The 22,240-nt window shown below is 43.1% G+C and overlaps 1 protein-coding gene across 1 annotated transcript in view; it reads right to left on the bottom strand.

Moving 5' to 3' along the window:
- LOC311054079 (fibulin-2-like) overlaps positions 1-22,240 on the bottom strand; it is a 78,439-nt gene that overhangs the window by 41,608 nt on the left and 14,591 nt on the right. Inside the window, exons 4-5 of the mRNA XM_084069959.1 lie at positions 8,408-8,522; positions 4,982-5,111 (exon numbers count right to left, since the gene is read on the bottom strand). Coding sequence (XP_083926085.1) covers positions 4,982-5,111; positions 8,408-8,522 — 245 coding nt within the window. The remainder of the gene's footprint in view (positions 1-4,981; positions 5,112-8,407; positions 8,523-22,240) is intronic.

Genomic DNA, 22,240 nt, shown 5'->3' with positions numbered 1-22,240 from the left:
TCCACTACAGATATTTGAAAACTTTAGTTATGATTTATTACTTATTAGATTTAGGTCGGCCCGGACCTGGCCTCGAGGTCCGGGCACACCTAGGCTCATAAAAAGCCTGACAGTGCACCGCGGGTTCGAGTCCCATTCCCGACGGTCTTTGCTGCATGTCTCTCCCCCTCTCTCTCTCCCCATGTTTCCTGTCCATCCCTACTAAGGCAGAAAAAGGCCCAAAAATATATTTTTGGAAATAAAGATTTAGGTAATTATTTCAAAACATACATTAACCAATTAAACATTTAAATACAAGCCTTTTACTTGCAAGAGAGTAATGTTTTAATTGTGGGATTGCTACTTTTACTTGAGAGTCATTGTTCCACCACTGATAGTGTGGTTGTGCTCTACCACTGGTATTTTGAATGGGTAGACTCAGGCCATCTGTTAATCAGAAGGTCATCGGTTCACCTGTCCTGCAGGCCCGCTCACGTCTTACGTGTTGAAGTGTCCCTGAGCAAGACACTTGACCCCTAACTGCTCCCTCCCGAGCCGCTCGTCGTGACTATCTGAGCAGCCATCAGCTGGGTGAAGCTGAAACTGAACTCCCCCCACGCGGGATTAATCAGGTCTCCCCCTCGTCCGTATAATGCCATCAAAGCTATAGGGATTGTGAAAGCCAATACACAATGTCTGCACTTAAAGGGGTAGTTCACTCAAAACAAATATTATTTTATATCAATTACACACCCCATGAAGCATTGAATTCATGGAGATTTCTTTTGTTTTTGTCGCATTCCTAAGCCAATAATTTGATTACCGGCGGAAAGATGCTAATGTATCCAGTAGGAGACACAAAGGAGTCTTTTTGAGTCTCCTATCGGAAATACACCCGGTCATAATTTTTTGGGGCTCAGGAATGCGTCAAAAACAAAACAATCTCCATGAATTCAAGGCTTCATGAGGTGTGTAATAGATAGAAAATACATTTCACTATTTAATTCATTTCCACTTTCAACCTTCCGTCCCTAGGTTGGACATTTCATCATAGGCGAAAATTTCACCAAAGAGTTTCAAAACTTTTTTTAAACAAATACTCAAAAATATTCCAAAAACACATACAGAAATGTCAAAAACAGTAACAAACAAAAATAAACAGCAGCTCTACAAGCTCCCAAGCTCTATACAAGCTGTGATGTGACCTTGCAGATCGGCTCTTTCCGCTATTCATCTTACAAGGAAGTACACTATAGGATTTAAGTGGTTAAGCCTAGGAGCATTACCGTCTCCGTCGGGTGGAAAACCTCATATGTCCAAAACTGTTACTTTTCAGGATTCAAATTCAAAAGCCTCAAAAGTAGCAGATCTACAAGCTCGAAACGCGGCGCGAAGCGACGCGTTTCGGAGCTTGTAGATCTGCTACTTTTGATAGTAGACGAAAAAAAACACAAAAAGTTAAAATATGGAAATACGAGGTTTCTGCCCGACAGTGGCGATACTTTGGCCTCGTGCTACTGAGTGGCTTCAACCGTCTCAGCGGTCTCACTTCAACCCAAACCCGGCTCCGATGGCAGATGAACGATAATAACATAATTATACGCTACAAATCCACACTCACCATCACTACACCGCACACTAGCACTACAGCAACTTTTAAGTCACATCAAATATCCCCCCCCAAAAAAAAAAACACTGGGAAAACCCAGCCGCTCGGTAAAAACTACTTGAGACGTCTCCCTTGTATAAAATGCATAAAACTGTGGGAACCTTTGGCCCTCCTGTGGCCCCCGAAGCATTTTGTCTAAATTAAATAAGGTAATTGGATCATGGAGGGTGGAGGGGGGGAGGGGGGGCCACACAGCACCGGGCCTCGCTACAAAGAACCACGGCCGTGTTTTGTAACCGATCACTGGTTCCGTCTGCACTGTTTACCATGCTGACTAATTCGATTTTTGATCCGCTAATTTGGGCAGTAATAGGTTTAATTTGGAAATCAACTCTGCCGTTAAGTTTAACCCATTGAGACCTGAAGCCGATTCTACATGTCTCCTAAATCTCAACAGTTTTCTGAAAAACGCATGTTTCTATATCAGTGCTGCTCAATCTTTTTCATGTCAAGGACCCCCAAAATGATATGTATTTTGCCGCGGACCCCCATCAAAATATGCTGTTCCAGGGACCCCCAGAAGCAACGATTTGAGTTAAAAATGTTCGCTTTAAAAATATATATATTCAAATATTTGCACACATTTTCACGATTTAAAAAAAATAGCAGATCTACAAGCTCGTAGCGCGGCACTCGGTGCCGCGCTATGAGCTTGTATATCTGCTATTTTTGAATAGCTCAAAGTGTAAAATAATGCTTTTTTCCTCAAATCTAAAAATGACACAGTTCCAGGTCTTAATGGGTTAACATCAAAGCATTGGTATGCTCCAAAAAGTTTGTCCCCCCCCCCTTGCCTTGCATCAGACTTTTCAGGCTCTTCTTTCGACAGATTTGCTGGGCGCCTGCAGGTCCAGCTAAAGTACTAATATCTTGCACGCAGGAGCACTTCTCGCGTTTTCAACCTTATCTTCATAGAATTGGTCCTCAGTACATCTCATTACTAGATAGCACTGTTTTTTGTCTACTCGCTCAGAGGAGGGCTGTGGACAGTTCAAACAACATTTCATATTCTTTGTGAAAGTTTTTGTTAATGCAAGAACAATGGCTTCTATTTCAGCATGCCAACTTTACAGGAAGAAGAAAGGCTTGTTGTTTAGCTTGGATTCCCCATCGATGATGTCACTGGTAGGCAGGTTTCTGAACTGACCAGTAGCCCACCAATGAAATCAAATCGGTTGGTCCTTGAAATGAAAAAGGTTGAGAATCTCTGGGTTAAAAAACATAATGTACGCATTAACTACGCAAACAGGGCTTGGTTTAGAATATATTCCACGATAAAATAATATTTTGAATAACATTTATGTAAACGTTAACTTTACAAGACTAGAGGTGGACGGTGTGAGAGATGATTCTCTCTCCCTACATGGCGGGACATATTGCATGACTCAGGAGATAGTTACAGTCAGCTAAAAGACAAGGTGAATGTCCGGCTTCATAAAGATGAAACAGTGCAGTGTTCCATTCGTACCTGGAGTCTAGCACTTAATCAGTTCCAGTAATTTAAATCAGGCTTTCTCCACCGTGCTCAGGGGAATCATGTCTTTGTTTATAAAGAAAGAAACTGCGCTCATTATATCCTTGGCCTTGGTCCGCTTTCCATTATGTGATGTGTTTGTTGGGTGTTTGTAGGCCCTACACAGTATGCATCAGTGTCCGTGTGTCCGTCTGTCTGTCTGTGAACAGCTTATCTCCGGCACCGTTGGCCCGATCGATGTGAAACTGTGCGCGCACACTCCCTGGATGCCAGAGCAGAACCTCTGCCCCACATGTTTCCCATTGGCCTTTTATAGCGCCACCAGGAGGCGGACATTTGCAAAAAAAAAAAAATTATATTACTCCTACAGATTTTGTCCAAACGTCACGCAAATCGGTACACATTATCTCTATAGTCGTGTGATAAAGACGGATCTTTCAGATTTTTTATACTCCATCCTGATTGCCCAAGATTGGCATCTAAAACTTGCAGGAGTGGCTCGTTATGAACAAAATGCCCAAATCATGAACGCAGCGTCCGTTTTGCAGTGAAACTTTGCATGCACATTCCCACTAGGCAGAGGAAGAAATGCCACCCTTTTCACATTGGCCTATTATACCGCCACCAGGAGGCCGATTTTTGCGAAACACATTTTTGTCCAGACATCATGCAAATCGGTACACATTATGTCTATAGTCATGTGATCAAGACGGATCTGTCCGATCTTTTACAGTTAATCCTGATAGGCTCTATGCACAGCAGCCATATTATCACTTCCTTCACAGGTGTTACCAATGATACTAATGAAGGCTCTTGTCACGGTCCGCTCCTCGGGCCGTGGACTTTGACTGTATTTCTCAGTCCTTGGACCTTTGCTGCCCTTATAAGGTCATAGACTTATTAGGACTGTTATGTGGTGTCGTTCCATTTGTATGTTCTGTTATTCTGAAGTATTGTTGCTGTCCTTGTTTCCGTGTTTGGTTTTGCTTTACAATCTTGTACCTTATTTTGTAGTCTTGTTTCCTGCTGTGCTTAGTCACTGTTACCTGTCTTGTCTCGCCTCCCTGTAATTATTGTAACCCTAGCCACCTGTGTTGTGTTTGCCTGTTAGCCTATCCCAGTGTTGATTGTCCAGTTGTGTTCACCTGTGTCTAGTTAGTCCTTGTGTATTTTTACCTCCCTGTTCCCAGTGTTTGGTTGCTAGTTCATTGTTAAACTGTTATGTGTGATCCTGTCTTGAGTTCAGCAATTACTTTGTATCCCTGTCTTTTGAGTTATTAAACCCTTTAATCTAATCTATTCTGCCTCCGTCTCTCCTGCACTTGGGTCCTACAATCTGCCCTGACTCAAACCGTGACAGCTCTGTTCCATTTAGTGTAGCACAGTGGTTTCCACAGCCCCCATAACTCTTGAGAGTGTACAAATGGAACCAAATGGACCCGTTTTGGAAGCCCATGAGGGTCCCTGGACCCCAACTGTAGACCCACTGGTGTAACAGAGTGTTTCCATTGAGCCAACAGGCACAACATCAGCACCCTGACTCTGTTTGACCAGAATGGAACAGAGCCTTCATTAGTATGATTGGTAACACCTGTGAATGTCTTCATAATATGGCTGCTGTGAATATAGCCTATTGGCTAAGATTGGCATCTAACGTTCGCAGGAGTGGCACGTTTTGAACAATATGCCTCAAATCATGAACGCAGCGTCCGATTGCAGTGAAAGTTCACACATGCCTGTTTTAGCGCCACCAGGAGGACGATTTTTGCAACCTGACTTTCTAGTTACAGTTTGTATCAGTTTCCTTACTTTTTGGTGTGTGTCATTACAGTATGTTTGCCGTGTGACATGGAACTTGCCTTGGCGGGGTCCGCTCCACATGTATCGGTGCTGTCCTCGTCACACAGCGCCCCCTGTCTGGCGGCGTTCATACCCGTCAAGCACTGAGTCTCTCTCAAGGAGCCCAGACAGCACTGCTTCTGGGCCGTCCTGGGACAGAGAAACAAGCAGGAGAATGATCGTCTAACCCTTTATCACCAGTAAACTAGGAGCGATGGTATCTATCCTAGGTACTGATACAGGGACCCATGAGAATGAAGTGCAGCAGTGTGTGACTGTGACCCAGGTTAGCTGTTCCGCCCGTTTGGCTCTGCTGTAAAGGTGAGTGAGTCATGTTTTCACCTTTTACTTTGAAGTTTAATTAGAGGTTGAAAGAGAAAAGTGTTTGTTTTCATCTTTTAGAGAAAAAAAAAAGCCACAAAGCGTATTAAACTCTGATAAAAATGTAAAAAAAATCTCAATCAAAGACCTGTTGATGATTGACTATAGCAACAGAAGCTGAACTTGAACATGACCCATCACGCCAGCTAGACCAGCGGTTTCGACCAAAAAAAAAAAAAAACACCCATCTGGCCACTTATAGTATGTGTTCATTGGTTCACACTGTAGGTATAGGTCATGATTACACATTTAAGTTGACGATTAATTGTCACTCAAATAATTGCGATTAACGATTTTAACTGTGTGTTTGACGTTGAACACTTGAACATATGCCTTTTAGGCTTCGTAATGAAACATTGCACAGGGCAGATATGACAAGTAACTGAAATATACAAAGACATTATTGACATACTTAATAATTTTATACATGTAAAAATAGCAGAAATAGATGACCTACAAGCTTACACGTTACGCGTTGTAAGCTTGTAGATCTGCTATTTCTGCTTTTTCTGCTATTTCTGCTTTTTCTGTGAAAAATGTTTCAACATGGAAACTATTATGACGATTATGCAAAAATAATTGCGATGAAGTAACTCAAATAATTGCGATTACACGATTATGTAATAATTATGACAGACCTAAATGTCGGTTCGGTATTTGTATTGCCCCCCCCCCCCCATCCAGTTATTACACTGGCTCGGGCCCACAGGTTGGGAATGGCTCAGTAGTAACAACAGAAACTTTACTTGAACGTGACCCATCATCATCATGCTACAGCTACACTGTAACACTGACAGGTCAGGAACTAGCCCCACCCCATAGTGGTCCCTGAGAAGAATGGACCCCTTTTCAAAGACATGTCATCATAGCAGAGTCAACACAGCCACAGCTACAGCAGTAACAACCAGTGTTGCCATGTCTGTTTATTTGGGACTTTTTGGGACTATTTGTTTCTGTGAAGTCGCTTTTTCGATATTTGTAGTTGCGTTTTTTTGGGGGGGGCTTGTTTCTAAAGTGTAAGTTGCTTATCTAGGGCTTGCTTGCTAAATGTTGTTTAAACCAGTGGTTCTCAAACATTTTCATGTCAAGGACCCCCCAAATGATTATGCAATTGTGCACGTATCTGAAAACATGTTGTGCCATGCAGGGACCCCCGTACCAGATTTGTGTTGTTAAAAAATACTTCAAATGTTTTACTTTTTTCCCCCAAGATCTTTTTGAAAATTGCAGATCTACAAGCTCACGATGCGACGCGTTGCGAGCTTGTAGATTGGCTATTTTCAAATAGCCGATGTATATTAGCCTGGCATTGGCCAGACTGGTAACGTGGATTCACTCTCACGTTCCCCCCCGGTATCAGTCTGGACTTCGGCCCATAGGGAGCGAGTATGAGAAATCAGAAAATGATCGGGCCAATCAGTGACTGCGTTTCAACTGCTGTCCGTACAACAGTGAAAAGCATCAAAAGCATTTTCTGATTTCTCATACTCGCTCCCTATGGGCAGAAGTCCAGACTGATACCGGGGAGGAATCCACGTTATCAGTCTGGCCAATGCCAGGCTAGACGTATATAAGTTTAACCCATTAAGACCTGAGGCCGCGAAAAATTCTAAATCCTAACAGTTTTTCGGAAAAAAATATAAAAAAAACATTTTCACGATTTTTCAAAAATAGCAGATCTACAAGCTCATAGCACGGCACTCGGTGCCGCGCTATGAGCTTGTAGATATACTATTTTTGAATAGCCAAAGAAACCTAAAATGACACAGACGCGTTCCAGGTCTAAATGGGTTAAAGTGCTCATGTGGCCTAGTCGCTTCTTTTGGGCTTGTTTTCATAGACCTGGTCGCTTATTTCTCTCGCAAAATCTGGCAACGCTGTTAACAATAGCCACTAGTATTAGACATTCTTGCTAACCTGCAGCTGTGTTGACCCTGCTGCTACACGTCTGTGAAAGCCATCCCCAACCTGTGGGCCGGGGTCCCACTGGTGGTGCTGTGAGTGAGGATAAGTGGGCCCTCAAATAATTGGCAAAACACTAAGATTTTAAGGATAATAAAACTTTAATTTTGTTTATATTATAATAATTAATGTACAAAAAGATTGAATGGTCTGTTTTCCTTTAACTGTTTTGATACCGATAGTAATTAAACTATGCTACAAAATGTGTTCCGCTGATCCATGCCAGAACACAATCAATTGATTGATGATTATTCAAATAAACACTCTGAACATGCACGCAGCCCACCCATCTGACCACTGAGAAGTGCTCAGATGATGGGTGGGTCGCGAATGCTTTCAAGATTTTCAAGTGGAGCCTCTGTTCTGGGATACAGACAGAACTCATGGACAGACGGACAGACAGACAGACTGACAGACAGGCTTATAAAATAGCCTCAGCAAGGCTGACATTTTCAAACTAAAACCTGTGGCATGAAGTCACCTTTTTAACCCATTAAGACCGGGAACGCATCTGTGTAACCACTTAAAACCATTATTTTATACTGTGGGCTATTTTTGAAAAATCTTGAAAATTTCTGCAAATCATTGAATTATAAATATTTCGAGATGGGGGGAGGGGTCTTCGGCCAAATAGATATCATTTTGGGGGTCCTTGACATGAAAAAGTTTGAGAACCACTGATATTATAGCAACATATGTTTGTTTCATTGTTTATTGTTCTATTGTTTTTATATAAACTGTTAGAATTTAGAGGATATTTTGTAGAATCCCCAGATGCAAAGATTTGAGTTACAAATGTTCGCTTTAAAAATATATTCAAAGATTTGCACACATTTTCACAATGCTTGTAGATCTGCTATTCTTGAATAGCCAAAGACATCAAAAAATGACACAGATGCGTTCTCGGTCTTAATGGGTTAAATATTCATCACATTTATCTCAGCGATAATAAGTCTGATAAAGCACAGCCAAGCGGGCAGTGTGTCCCTACATGGAACATGCACAGCTTCACAATTAAAGAGAACTCAGCATAGCATAGCGAGCCTGTATGATAACAACCGAAGGACAGAATGATGGAAATGGTGATTTAATGAGCGTCTCACCGGCATATGGAGCGTCTGTCAGCTCTGGGGAGCTCCATGTTGTTACAGTGCCCATTAAGCCAAGCCCATTTCTCCCCTGTGTCGCAGCAGGCCGTCAGCAGCTCCTTTGCAGACGCTGTGATATAGGAGGAACGCGCACACGCGCACACACGCGCACACACGCACACACACACGCACACACACACACACGCACACACACACACACACACACACACACACACACACACACACACACACACACACACACACACACACACACATAGATCAAACAAACACTCCACGTCTCTAACAGTTAGTATTTTGGTAGACCTGCGTGACGTGAAAATCGTGCAACAACATCGAGGATTGAAACTTCAAAATGTACAATTAGGGCACGGCCTAGCGGTCCGGGCACTTAGGCTCTAATGCAGCCTGACGGCGCATCGCGGGTTCGAGTCCCAATCTCAACCATGATCTTTTTTTTGCGGGGGGGGGGGGCTTTTTCTGCCTTTATAGTAGACTGACATGAAATGGGGAGAGAGAGATGGGGGGGGGGGGGGGGGGGGTGACACGCAGCAAATGGTCGTCGGGATCGGGAGTCGAACCCGCAAACGCGCCCAGACGGTTACACCAACCGTGCAGGGCCGATCCCAACGATCTTTGCTCCATGTCTCTCCCCACCTCTCTCTCTCTCTCCCTGTTTCCTGTCCATCTCCACTGTAAACTATACATAAAGGCAAGAAAAGCCCAAAATAATAAACTGTACATTTTGGGTGAATATAACCCTGTTCAATAGTTCAACGGAACAAATGGTGTTTTTCTTTCACGAGGCTGCCTGCCTGCCTGCCTGGGTCTGCTCACTTATTTTCTTCACTGGCAAGGAGAACTATGCAACTGGACTCTATGTACAGTAATAGGCCCAGGATTGATCCAAGCTTATCCTGGCAAAGCAGACTGGAGGAGCGGAGGAAACGGCAACACGTTGTCACTTTCGTTTTTTTTCCTCTTCCCCCTCCTCCTCCAGACCACGGAGAACAGAGAGAGCATCTGATTTAGAGCAAAAAATGTGTTTAGGTTACTTAATTTATCACATGACTTCAACAACACGACGGCGCATTCTGGATTTAATTTGTGCGTTCTGCACTAAAGCGCCGTAGCAGACAGAACTCGTGACCGCTGGTGTCCTCCCCACAGTCACAACCTGAAGTTTAACCCATTAAAGACCTGAAACCGATTCTACAAGTGTCTTGTTTCTACTGAATCCTAACAGTTTTCTGAAAAGCGTACGTTCTATGTCAGTGGTGCTCAAACTTTTTCATGGTAAGGACCCCCAAAACGATATGAATTTGGCCGCGGACCCCCATCTCAAAATATTTTGTTCGAAGGACCCCCAGAAGCAAAGATTTTAGTAAAAAAAATGTTCGCTTTAAAATAATATATATTCAAAGATTTGCACACATTTTCACGATTTTTCACAAATAGCAGATCTACAAGCTCGTAGCGCGGCACTCGGTGCCGCGCTACGAGCTTGTAGGTCTGCTATTTTTGAATAGCCAAAGTGTAAAATAACGCTTTTTAGCTCAAATGAAAAAGTGACACATATGCGTTCCAGGTCTTAATGGGTTAATACTGCTGTGTGCACGATGATTTAACACACATTAGTTCCATGGCCGTGGTGTGCTTCACTAACTATAGGTATGATGTGAGCGCTGAATCACGCAGCCCAATCGTATAACTTGAGAATTCGCACACAACAAAATAAACAGCAAACAAAACAATCTCACCCCAAAAAAAAGCTTATTATTTGAAATATTTTAGATTATTTCTTGTGTTTATCATGCCAGGCTTTACTTGGTATTTCATCGTTGACATTGATATACAACTGTGTTGTAATTCAACTGTGTTTGGCCTTTCTGTAGGCACCTTCAAATCTACAGACGTAAAAAAAGGAGAAAAAAAAGAGAAAGGTTGATTGGAAACCTTTTGGAAAGCATCTATTTGTCCAGACCGTGGCGCTTGATTAAAATGAAGTGCTGGCTGAACCCGGCATCGTGTCTGGAGGCGCTGCGGAGCCAGAACGAGGTGCCAAATGGAAATATCTCCCCGACTCCAGATGGATAAAGTTCAACAACACACGACTTCTGAGAACTTCCACCCCGAAGAAATTAACCCATTAAGACCGGGAACGCATCTGTGTGCCATTTTTAAGATTTCTTTGGCTATTCAAAAAAATAGCAGATATACAAGCTCATAGCGCGGCACCGAGTGCCGCGCTATGAGCTTGTGGATCTGCTATTTTTGAAAAAGAATGTGTGCAAATCTTTGAATATATATATATATATTTTAAAGCGAACATTTGTAACTCAAATCTTTGGAATAAAATATTTCACAAATGTTTGCTTTAAAAACATATATATTCAAAGATTCGCACACATTTTCACAATTTTTCAAAAATAGCAGATCCGCAAGCTCATAGCGCGGCACTCGGTGCCGCGCTATGAGCTTGCATATCTGCTATTTTTGATTAGCCAAAGAAATCTAAAAAGACACACAGATGCGTTCCCGGTCTTAATGGGTTAAGAGAGTTTCTGAGGTCAGTGTGGCATTTTTCAAACCGGTGTGATTTACGCGTCTTTTTTTACTCTCTGTTTGAATGAACCCTGCTGAGTGTTGACAGACTCACGACTATACACAATGCCGAGGAAGAAGCTCCGCTCAGAAGGAGAGTGCGAGCGAGAGAGCGAGTAATTTATAGGTTTAGAAATGAGAAGATTTGAAGTGACTGTTTGATGCATAAATATCCGTCCCGCAGTCTAACGAGTGCCTTTGAACCTGAGAGAATGCAGGCGTTATTATAAGGCAAGAGAACGGCGTGATTCATCGTCGTTCTTTTTACATTACGTCCCATTCATTTTCTCCCAAGGTGAAATTGACTCAAACGTGTCTGTCCAGATGGTATGATAGATATCCGCCTCTGTCCCGTGGAAACCTCACATCTCCGTATTTTTACTTTTTGTGTTTTTTCGTAAATTAGCACCCTACTTGATCATACTACAGCGTCGCACAAAAGCATCAAAAGTAGCAGATCTACAAGCTCGAAACGCGGCGCGAAGCGACGCGTTTCGAGCTTGTAGATCTGCTGCTTTTGATGCTTTTGAATTTGAATCCTGAAAAGTAACAGTTTTGGACATTATGAGGTTTCCACCCGACAGAGACGATATATAACATAGTTAAAAATTCAGTCAAAGGCTATTTCCACGGAGGGAGATTTAGCACATTAAGTGAAAACCATGCCTAAAATTGAGATTGAGTTACACTGAGATGGCTATACCGTCCGTACACGAAAACAATGATTAAGTGTCCCAACTGAACACATCTTTCCCCGCCCCCCCCCCCCCCCCCCCCCCCCAGGCACCGTGACCGAGTCCCTCCTCCCTCCATCTATTCACAGACCTTCTAATTAAGGCAAAGCTGCAAAACTCATTTCTGTGCAGTAATTAGCTGGGCGGATTTATCTCACTTGCGAGGCTGGTTGTGTGTGTCTGTGTGTGTGTGTGTGTGTGTGTGTGTGTGCGTGTGCGTGTGTGTGTGTGTGTGTGTGTGTGTGTGTGTGTGTGTGTGTGTGGAAGGGAGGGGGGGGGTATAGTGGAGCCCAAACTACAGATTTGTGGCTCCGACGCCCAATGAATTCTAATCAGTTAGATTTTATTAAAGTTTCTCAAAAAATGTAAATCTAAAATTGTCGGTCTACAAGCTCACAACGTGTCACTCGCGTGAGCTTATAGATCTGCTATTTTAGAAAACGTTCGAAAACATTTGAAAAGTTGCCCAGGCCGCCCAAAAATATGCCCAAACATGCCCAAAAATAGGGGAGCTAGCAGGTTGCAAGTGGCTAAACATTGGTTTGGGGACACATCAGCTGCATAATTGCCGACACCTTTCTTTTTTTCTCCACCTGTCATTACATCTGTCCATCAGACTATAAGCACCAAACCCTCCAGACAGGCTTTTGGCTATCCTCTCGCCCCCGTCCAAAGTGACGGTGACATCACCCTCCTCTGTGTGTGAGTGAAGTATTAGATGAAGAGAGAAAGGGCCGACTCTGGACATGTCTGGGCTCCACCGTCGTGTCATAAATCAGCAGGCTGCCGCCAGTGGTGGAAAGAAACTATAAGTACATTTACCTAAGTACTGTACTTAAGTACAATTTTGAGGTATTTGTACTTTACTTGAGTATTTCCAATTTCCAAATACTCCACTACCATCTCAAAGGCAAATCTTGTACTTTTACTCCACTACGTTTATTTGAAAACTTTAGTTCAGGGGTGTAGTGGAGGGGGGACGCGGGGGAGCGGCGCTCCCTCACTTCTCTAACTGCTTAAAAAAAAATATATATATATATGTTTCTTTTTTTATATATATATATATTTTGTGGTTGCTTTTGTATATATATATATGTATATATATATATACAAAAAAATACCTCAAATCCGCGCAAGACCCGAAAAACTTTCGCGCGCGCACGCGCACGGTTGACACATGCGCGCGCAGCGCGCGTGCATGTGTCAAAGAGGTGCGCTCCCCCACTTCCAAAATTAGCACTACAACATATAAATTATTGTATTATAAAACATACATTAACCACTTTAGCCCTGTTTTATGCCTAGGCTATTTGAAAATAGTAGATCTACAAGCTCACAACGCGTCGCATCGCGACGCGTTGTGAGCTTGTAGATCGGCTATTTTCAAATATTTAGTACTTTTACTTTTGGTACTTTAGGTACATTTTGATGCCAATACTTTTGTACTTTTACTCAAGTAAATTTTTAATTCTGGACTTTTACTTGAGTACTGTATTTCTATATTGCAGTATTGGTGCTTTTACTTTAAGTAAAGAATTTGAGTACTTTTTCCACCACTGGCTGCCGCCTGGCTGCTCTTCTCCACGCTAATTGAGCCTCATGTTTCTCATTCCCTCTCTCTGTGGACATGGAGCAGTGTTGCCAGATTTTGCGAGAGAAATAATCAACCAGGTCTATGAAAACAAGCCCAAAAGAAGCGACTATTAAAGGCACATGAGCATTTTAAACCCATATAATTTACATCGGCTAGTTGAAAATAGCCGATCCAGAATCTCACAGCACATCGTAGATCAACTATTTTAAACAAAAAAAATATTTTTAAAAACACAAATCTTGTATAGGGGTCCTTGCCACAAAATATTTTTCAGATGGCCGTCTAGGGACAAATACATATTAATTTGGGGGTCCTTGACATGAAAAACTACTGGTTTAAACAACATTAGGAATGAAGCCCAAATAAGCAACTACACTTTAAAAACAAGCCCCCAAAAAAAACGCAACCTGCAGCTACCAATATGTACAAGCGACTTTACAGAAAAACAAGCCCAAAGTCGCTTATAAGAAGCGGACATGGCAACGCTGACATCAAGCAGAGTCACTGTACAGGAGGGCCGCTGATACGATATTATGTACTCACAGACTGTGAAATGTGGAAAACACGTGGCGAGAGAGGCGAAAGGTGCCTATGTCCACCGATGCTCCAAAACATGTGTCTTGTGTTGCATGGCTACGTCAAGGGTGACTGATTTATATGGAAATATGGCAGAAAATAGCCTATTACTGTACAGTTGGTTTGCGCGACACGTGCGCGCAGCCAAGTATGAAGGGTTAGAATGATGTCAAAGGTATGAAAACATGTGGATATGGAGAGAGAGAGAGAGAGAGTGAGAGAGAGAGAAAGACAGACAGACAGACAGTGTCGTGCACAGACATTTTGAGGGGCAGGTGCTCAAGTAAATTATACTTTTTTTGTTTACTTGGTCTGCTCTTTTTTCCCTCTACACCAATACCTCTTTGCCAAAAATAGCCAATCTACAAGCCCACAACGCCTCGCAGCGCGAGGCGTTGTGGGCTTGTAGATCTGCTATTTTTGGCTAAAATTCTCCTCAGGAAAGGGATACTAGGTTTCGAGTGGTTATGGTAAAAAGAAAAATCATATCACACAAAGATTTGGCGGACCCCCTGTAGTAACTCTGAGGACCCCCTAGGGGTCCCGGACCCCCTGTTGAAGAACCCTGCTGTAAACTGGAAAAAAAAATGAAAAAAGGGCACTTATGGTCAAGAGGGCAAAGGGCAGTTGCTCTAGCACAACCTAGAGTCTATCTGTGCACGTCCCTGCAGACAGACAGACAGACAGACAGACAGACAGACAGACAGACAGACAGAGAGATAACGTGTTGTGTTGTGTTGTGCTGTGTACAATTCAAGGATTTAGCGGACTTAACAATAAGCAAGGTACTCACATACATAGAATGCAGAGAGTGTATACAGTAGGTGACAGGAGGTTAAACCAAGAGCCTATAGCATCAGGCACAATGTTGTGTGCATGCATCAGGCACAGCATGGGGGCTGGCTAGTCCCAGCTCTATTCATGAGTACCTGCAGAGAGACGGTATGTTGCATGGTCTCCAACACACACACACCACCGCTGTATCCAACAGCTGCTGCTTCTGACATAACAACGAGACAAGCCTCTCTCTCGTCCAATCACCCAATGGCTGACTGTACAGTACTTCCAGATCCAGCCAGCTGTATCGCCTTTCAAAAAAGACACGGTAGTATTGACAGCTATCCTACTAATTACCATTTAACCCATTGAGACCTGAAGCCGATTCTACATGTCTCCTAAATCCCAACAGTTTTCTGAAAAATGTGTATGTTTCTATATCAGTGGTGCTCAATCTTTTTCATGTCAAGGACCCCCAAAATGATATGCATTTGGCCGCGGACCCCCATCAAAATATTGTGTTCCAGGGACCCCCCAGAAGCAAAGATTTGAGTAAAAAATGTTCGCTTTAAAAATATATATATTCAAAGATTTGCACACATTTTCACGATTTTTCAAAAATAGCAGATCTACAAGCTCGTAGCGCGGCACTCGGTGCCGCGCTACGAGCTTGTATATCTGCTATTTTTGAATAGCCCAAAGTGTAAAATAATGCTTTTTAGCTCAAGTCTAAAAATGACACAGTTCCCGGTCTCAATGGGTTAAAGCCAGAAGCAGATGGACGCGACGCGAGCCACCTCCGTGAACCCGTGACTCATGAGGTTAGCAGTTATGTGAAAGGGAGCACTGCAGGCTCGGCGCTTCAGCCTTTGATGGTTTCACGCAAAAACCTCCGAAACCCATTACACCTCCCTGTGGTTGGATAACCAGCATGACGCACCAAGAGAGAGAGGCCACTGACGGCCCCTTAGAGTATAGTAGCGTACAGTAGCCCTAAGCCTACCACCATGCACTGACGGCCCCTTAGAGTAGTAGCGTAGAGTAGCCTAAGCCTACCACCACTGACGGCAATAGTAGGCCAATGCTGTAGTGTACTGCACAGCAGTGGTTCTTAAGGTGACTCTCCACCAAACAGACTACTTCAGACTGCAACAGACCGGTAGTCTGTTGGCAAAAGTTGGCATTTAGTTCAGCATAAGCAGTCGGCCGACGTGCACATTGTTGTGCTAATGCGTTAGAGCTAGTGTTGCCAGGTCTGCTTATTATAAGCGACTTTGGGCTTGTTTTCCTGTAAAGTCGCCTGTAAATATTCCTAGGTGCTGGTTGCTTTTGTTTGGGCTTGTTTCCGAAGTGTGGTTGCTTATTTGGGCTGGCTTTCAAGATTCTTTTTGAAAATAGCTGATATAATAGGGCTCAAGTGGTGAAACTGGTCGCTTCTTTTGGGCTTGTTTTTCATAGACCTGGTTGCTTGTTTCACTCACAGAATCAACACCGAAGCCAGCTTGGACAAAACCTTTACCCCCCTCCCCCCCCCCCCCCCCCTACCTACAATTTCTACCAGTCGGCCCAAAGACTGAACATGCTCGGTTTCTCATGGTCGGGTCCGGACCCGACGGAACGATGCTATCCGACAACAAGTTGTCGGCAGCAGACGCTTTCCAACGCCTCCCGCCGTCGGTGTGGTGGAGAGCAGCCTTTAAACCCTCAGGGTTCCTTGGGGGGGGTGCGGGGGGTCCCTTAACATGGCAGCAAGTGGTCAGATGCGGTGGGCCGTGAATGCTTTCAAGATTTTCAAGTGGGCCCTGATCCAGAACCCGCTTGTTACCGTATTTATACAATGGCTGTAATTAAGGATAGCCTACGTACACGTAGCAGTGCCTCCTCTCCCAATGTGGCCAATGTTTGCAGAGACAGAACAGTAACCTTGCCAGTATTTTCGTTGGCATTCCTGCCACCTGCAAACCTCTCACCACCAACCTACAGTATGGACGCACGCACGCACGCACGCACGCACGCTACTTTTGAGGACATCAACATTTTAACCCATTAAGACCGGGAACGCATCTGTGTCATTTTAAGATTTATTTGGCTATTGAAAAAATAGCAGATCAACAAGCTCATAGTGCGGCACCAGCTTGTATTATCTGCTATTTTTTCAATAGCCAAATAAATCTTAAAATGACACAGACGCGTTCCCGGTCTTAATGGATTAAAGGACAATGACTTTTGGCCATTTTTAACTCTAGGCCTATAAAGCCGAAAATAAACGACCTACAAGCTCGTAACGGGTCAAGATCTTGCTATTTTCGGTGCATGACACAGGTGCACAACTGAGTAGAAATCAGTAATAACTCTACAACCGCAACCCCATAACCCCTGAAAGCCACCATTTCACCAGGAAAACTGTCCTCACAATGTCTTCACGATATTTCTGAAATTCGACTATACTTGTACTGTATGGACATTTGCCTCTCACAAGTATATAGTAACACGAGCACACACACACACACACACACAGACACGCACGCACACACACACACACAAACACACAGACACGCACGCACACACATACACACACTCGCGAACGCACGCACACACAAACACAGACACTAACAAAACAGAATCATGTGCACGTACCTATTACAGTTATATATGCTGCATATGCTCATCAAGCGAGCCTGTTCGCTACAGTGTTTGCCTACATGTAGTAAATTGGTTCAATGTATTTCCCTGCACACCCTTACCAAAATACCCTCCAAAGCCCTGTAATTTGACCATGGAGCCATTTCCTGTTGCTTTATTATGTCTAATATATTCCAAGCTGCATGCACAGCACGCCAGAGTGCAGGAAATTCTATAATTCCTCGGCCGGGCAAATCCATCCAAAGACAGAGTTTTTTTTTTGGGGACCAGGTGGGGAAACATATTCCTTATGAAACTATGTTGTCTGAGCGGTCAAGTTTCAAGCTGCTCTCGGAAAAAATCCTTCATTAGAGGCGACTTATATTGTACTTTATAAATCATATAAACAAGGGTTTTTCAGCTGTACATTATTACAGCAGTGGTTCTCAGACTTTTTGGATTTCAATGATCCCCAGTTTGATATGCATTAGGCTATACGCCAATCTACACCGGAAAATCCCCAGTGTTAATGTAACCCTGAGAGTTACAGATATAGACCCTGGTGGTCCCGTGTACTAGCCTCATTTATACTTTTTTTTCCAGCATGCAGCAAAGGCCGCTGGGATAGGGACTCGAACCCGCGACACACTGTCAGGCTACATTGAGCCTAGGTGCCTGGACTACGCCAGCGGTTCAGGCCTGCCTCAGCTATACTTTGTCTTACAGCGGTTTATATTATCAAATGTCTCAACAAATGTCTTCATTTTTCTGAAAAACTATTGTTGCTATAGCAGTGGTGCTCAGACTTTTCCTTGTCATGGACCCCCAAAATATGTTGTTCCAGGGACCCCCCAGAAGCAAAGATTTGAGTTAAAAATGTTGTTTAAAAAATATATATGTATTCAAAGATTTGCACAAACGTTCAAGATTTTTCACAAATAGCAGATCTGCAAGCTCGTAGATCTGCTATTTTTGAATGGCCAAAGTATAAAAATAATGGTTAGCTCAAATCTAAAATGACACAGAGGCGTTCCCGGATTGAATGGGTTAAAAACACATGCGCCACTATGGCTATTTAGCAGCTCTCTCTAGTGCCAGCTCTTGTTTGTGACTGCATGGTTTCCAGCATCTGGAGCCCAGGGGTTTATATTTATAAGCGCGGGTGACATGTGCATCGTTTGGTGGTCATCTGTAAGCACATGTTGTTGGAACCAGATAGATAGATAGCGGCCTGGAAATTCCTAAAAAAAAAAACGACCTGGAAGACACCCCAGATTATAAGCAGGAGTCGAGCCGCCTCTGTCAAAAACGGATCCTCGCAGCAACATTATACCCGGCATGAATCCTGAGTGTTTATTTAACCCTGAGAGGGTCAAAAAACGGACCCACGAGGGTCCGTTTTTGTTTTTCTACACCCTCCTGACATTTTTCAGTGAAGGTAGGAACATCAACATGTCCGGAATTCGCGCTTCCTTTTCATCCTCAGGAAAATTATATATCTCCTCCTGAAAAGCAGCGTGTCGTGACAGTGCTGGTGATAAAAAACTACAGTCATTCCGCGGCCGACCTCACCTCAGGTTCCCAGATGAGTTCTATACACGCTTAAGAGCCGTTTACCGTAACCTTGACGCGGTGAAACGTTATGAAATATTTCAATACACTGTTTCTCAAGGTCAGGGGGTCTCGATCACCAGGGGTCCACTGCAAATGGACCCTTTTTGGTTGATTGATTGAATACTTTATTAGCAGTTTGAAAAAAGTACAGAGGTACAGTTTTACAATAATGCTAAAAGGATAACACAAAAAGCCCTGAGGGCTTGTTTCCATTGTGGCCCCGTGTATTCAATTCATCAAGACATATTTACAGAAAAACAGTGGGGGGGGGGGGGGTCATTTAGTTTGGCAAGCTAGAAGACTTGTCTAGGTCCAGTTGCAAATAGCAGACAGGTGCTCTTTCATGGCGGTTTTGAAGGGTAAGGAGTAAGGAGTCACACGTTTTGATCGCTGGTGGTAGGGCATTCCACATTTTGGTGGTCCCTGCTGGCACAAAACATATTCAGACGGGGGTCCACGCCGCAAACCAAATATATATCAATTTGGGGGTCCTTGACTTGAAAAAGTTTGAGAAGCATTGCGTTACATCGACTCCTCCTTGGAGTTCATGAGGGGGTTGTGGGGGGGGTGGGGAGCGTGTGAAGGGGGGGGGGGGTGGTACGTACAACCTCAGCTCAGCTGCAGTGATTACTGGGGAGGATTGGGAGCTCCCAGAATCCTCGTGGGAGACCCTGGGTAATCACAGCGGCGCTCATGAGGGAGCAGCGAGTAGCGTCTGGCAATCAGGCCACAACAGTGGTCTCATTCATCACATGGTGGAGCATTGTGCTGCACTCAGTACAGGTACAGCCCCCCCCCCCCCCCTAGAAACACTACACCGTGGTCCAGGCCAGCCAGCCTCACAAAGTCTAAACAACCCACCCTATACTACTAAGACTACTGCTCCCCATCCCCCCATTCCCCTTCATGGCACACACACACACACGTGCGCGCACGCACACACACACACACACACGCACACACACACACACACACACACACACACACACACACACACACACACACACACACAGTCATAAGTAAATGTCCCTTTTTTAACCCATTGAGACCTGAAGCCGATTCTATATGTCTCCTAAATCTCAACAGTATTCTGGAAAACGTATGTTTCTATATCAGTGGTGCTCAATCTGTTTCATGTCAAGGACCCCCAAAATGATATGTATTTGGCCGCGGACCCCCATCAAAATATTTTGTTCCAGGGACTCCAGAAGCAAAGATTTGAGTTAAAAATGTTCGCTTTAAAAATATATATAATCAAAGATTTTCACATTTTCACGATTTTTCAAAAATAGCAGATCTACAAGCTCGTAGCGCGGCACTCGGTGCCGCGCTATGAGCTTGTATATCTGCTATTTTTGAATAGCCCAAAGTGTAAAATAATGCTTTTTAGCTCAAATCTAAAAATGACACAATTCCAGGTCTTAATGGGTTAATGTTTCCTACAACATTTCTTTTATATTATTATTACTATTTGCACTATTTTTTAAATAGGGCTTAAATGGTTACTTCATAATGTATTTTTACCACCAAATGTATCTTTTGGGTCTTGAGATGAAACGTTTGGGAACCACTGCTCAACAATTTACAATTTAGGCATTTAGTAGACTCTCTTAATCCAGAGCGATTTACAAGCAAGCAAGGTAAACACGAGGTAATACATCAAATGCATAGAGATAGTAATCTAGGATCATAGGTAAACCAAGAACCTATCATCAGTCTAAACAGTACGATATAAATAGAATAACTAATCTGTACATTGAAACTACATACAAACTATAGGACGCCAGGTCAACACATGCACCTGGCATCTGTCTATACATAACATGCTATCTAAATTACATTTGACCCTTTGCATCAGCCTGCAAGGTCGTCGAGGCTATACAGCAAGTGCTACAGCAAGTGCTTGCCGTAGTCTTCAGATTACGGCGGAAGATTGGCAGTGAGCCTGCAGTTCTAACTGCATTGGGAGAGCAGTGCTGATTTCGTCGACTAAAACTATGACGAAAAACGTTCGTCGACTACCTTTTTTCACTGACGAAAACGAAATAAAAACAAAATAAAAATTAAGCTATGATGACTAAAACTAAGACTAAATATATTGACAATTTCGTCAACAAATAAAAACTAGACTAAAATGTTAGAGAGAGACTAGTGGAGAAGAGAGCCAAACTAAAAGACAAGTCATTTTATGTTTGGTTGCGCTAGGGTGTGCATGCTGAAAATAGCAGATCTACAAGCTCACAATAGATCGGCTATTTTCAGCATGCAACGAAGTGTAAAATCAGCCATTACCACGCCATCAACGCACCGCCAAAACACATTTTAGTCGACTAAATCAACTGCAGATTTAGTCGACTATTATGTCGACTTATGATATTTTGTCAACTGAAACTAGACAAAAACTACAACATTTCAGATGACTAAAATATTACTAAAACTAAATTGACTTTTATTCAAAAGACTATTACTAAAATAAAAACAAAACAAAAAAATGCTGTCAAAATCAACACTATGGGAGAGTTCGTTCCACACTTTTTAGGAGCCAGAAGGGAGAAGAAGAGTCTGGGACGTGTGGAGCGTTGTCCCGGATGTTTTAGGGTGTGTGTTCTCTTGAGAACACACACGAGAAGGGGGGGCATGTATCGACTGAAAGGAAATCAGTTTACCTTGGGCATTGCTTCAAGGCAAAGTGCCCCCACTATGTTTGGTGAGAAGTAACCGCTGTGTTCTTTATATAACGCATGCTCTCTCTCCTTCCCTCTGCAAATGACTCTGGCATGCTCTGCTAAAAGCCTTGATAACAAGGCTCTGCTCAAGGGCCTTATCGGCTTGCCTGAGAGAGACTCATCCTGCCTGTACTTAACCCATTAAGACCGGGAAAGAATCTGTGTCAATTTTAGATTTCTTTGGCTATTCAAAAATAGCAGATCTACAAGCTCATAGCCGAGTGCCGCGCTATGAGCTTGTAGATATGTAGCTATTTTTTTTTTTTAATCTTGAACATTTGTGCAAATCATTGAGTGAATATATTTTTTAAAGCGAACATTTATAACTCAAATCTTCGCTTCTGGGGGATTCTACAAAAGTCTTCTAAATCCTAACAGTTTTCTGAAACACTTCATGTTGCTATAATATCAGTGGTTATCAAACTTTTTCATGTCAAAGACCCCCAAAATTATATGCATTTTGGCCTCCGACCCCCATCTCAAAATATTTTATTCCAGGAACCCCCCATGAAGCAAAGATTTAAAAATGTTCGCTTGAAAAAAATATATATATTCAAATATTTGCAAAAAATAGCAGATCTAC

The sequence above is a fragment of the Gymnoscopelus microlampas genome (genome assembly GCF_963454915.1).
Source record: "Gymnoscopelus microlampas genome assembly, chromosome: 10".
NCBI classification, from domain to species: Eukaryota; Metazoa; Chordata; class Actinopteri; order Myctophiformes; family Myctophidae; genus Gymnoscopelus; species Gymnoscopelus microlampas.
The sequence above is the reverse complement of the archived record's forward strand: the minus strand, read 5'-3'. Positions and strand labels throughout refer to the sequence as shown.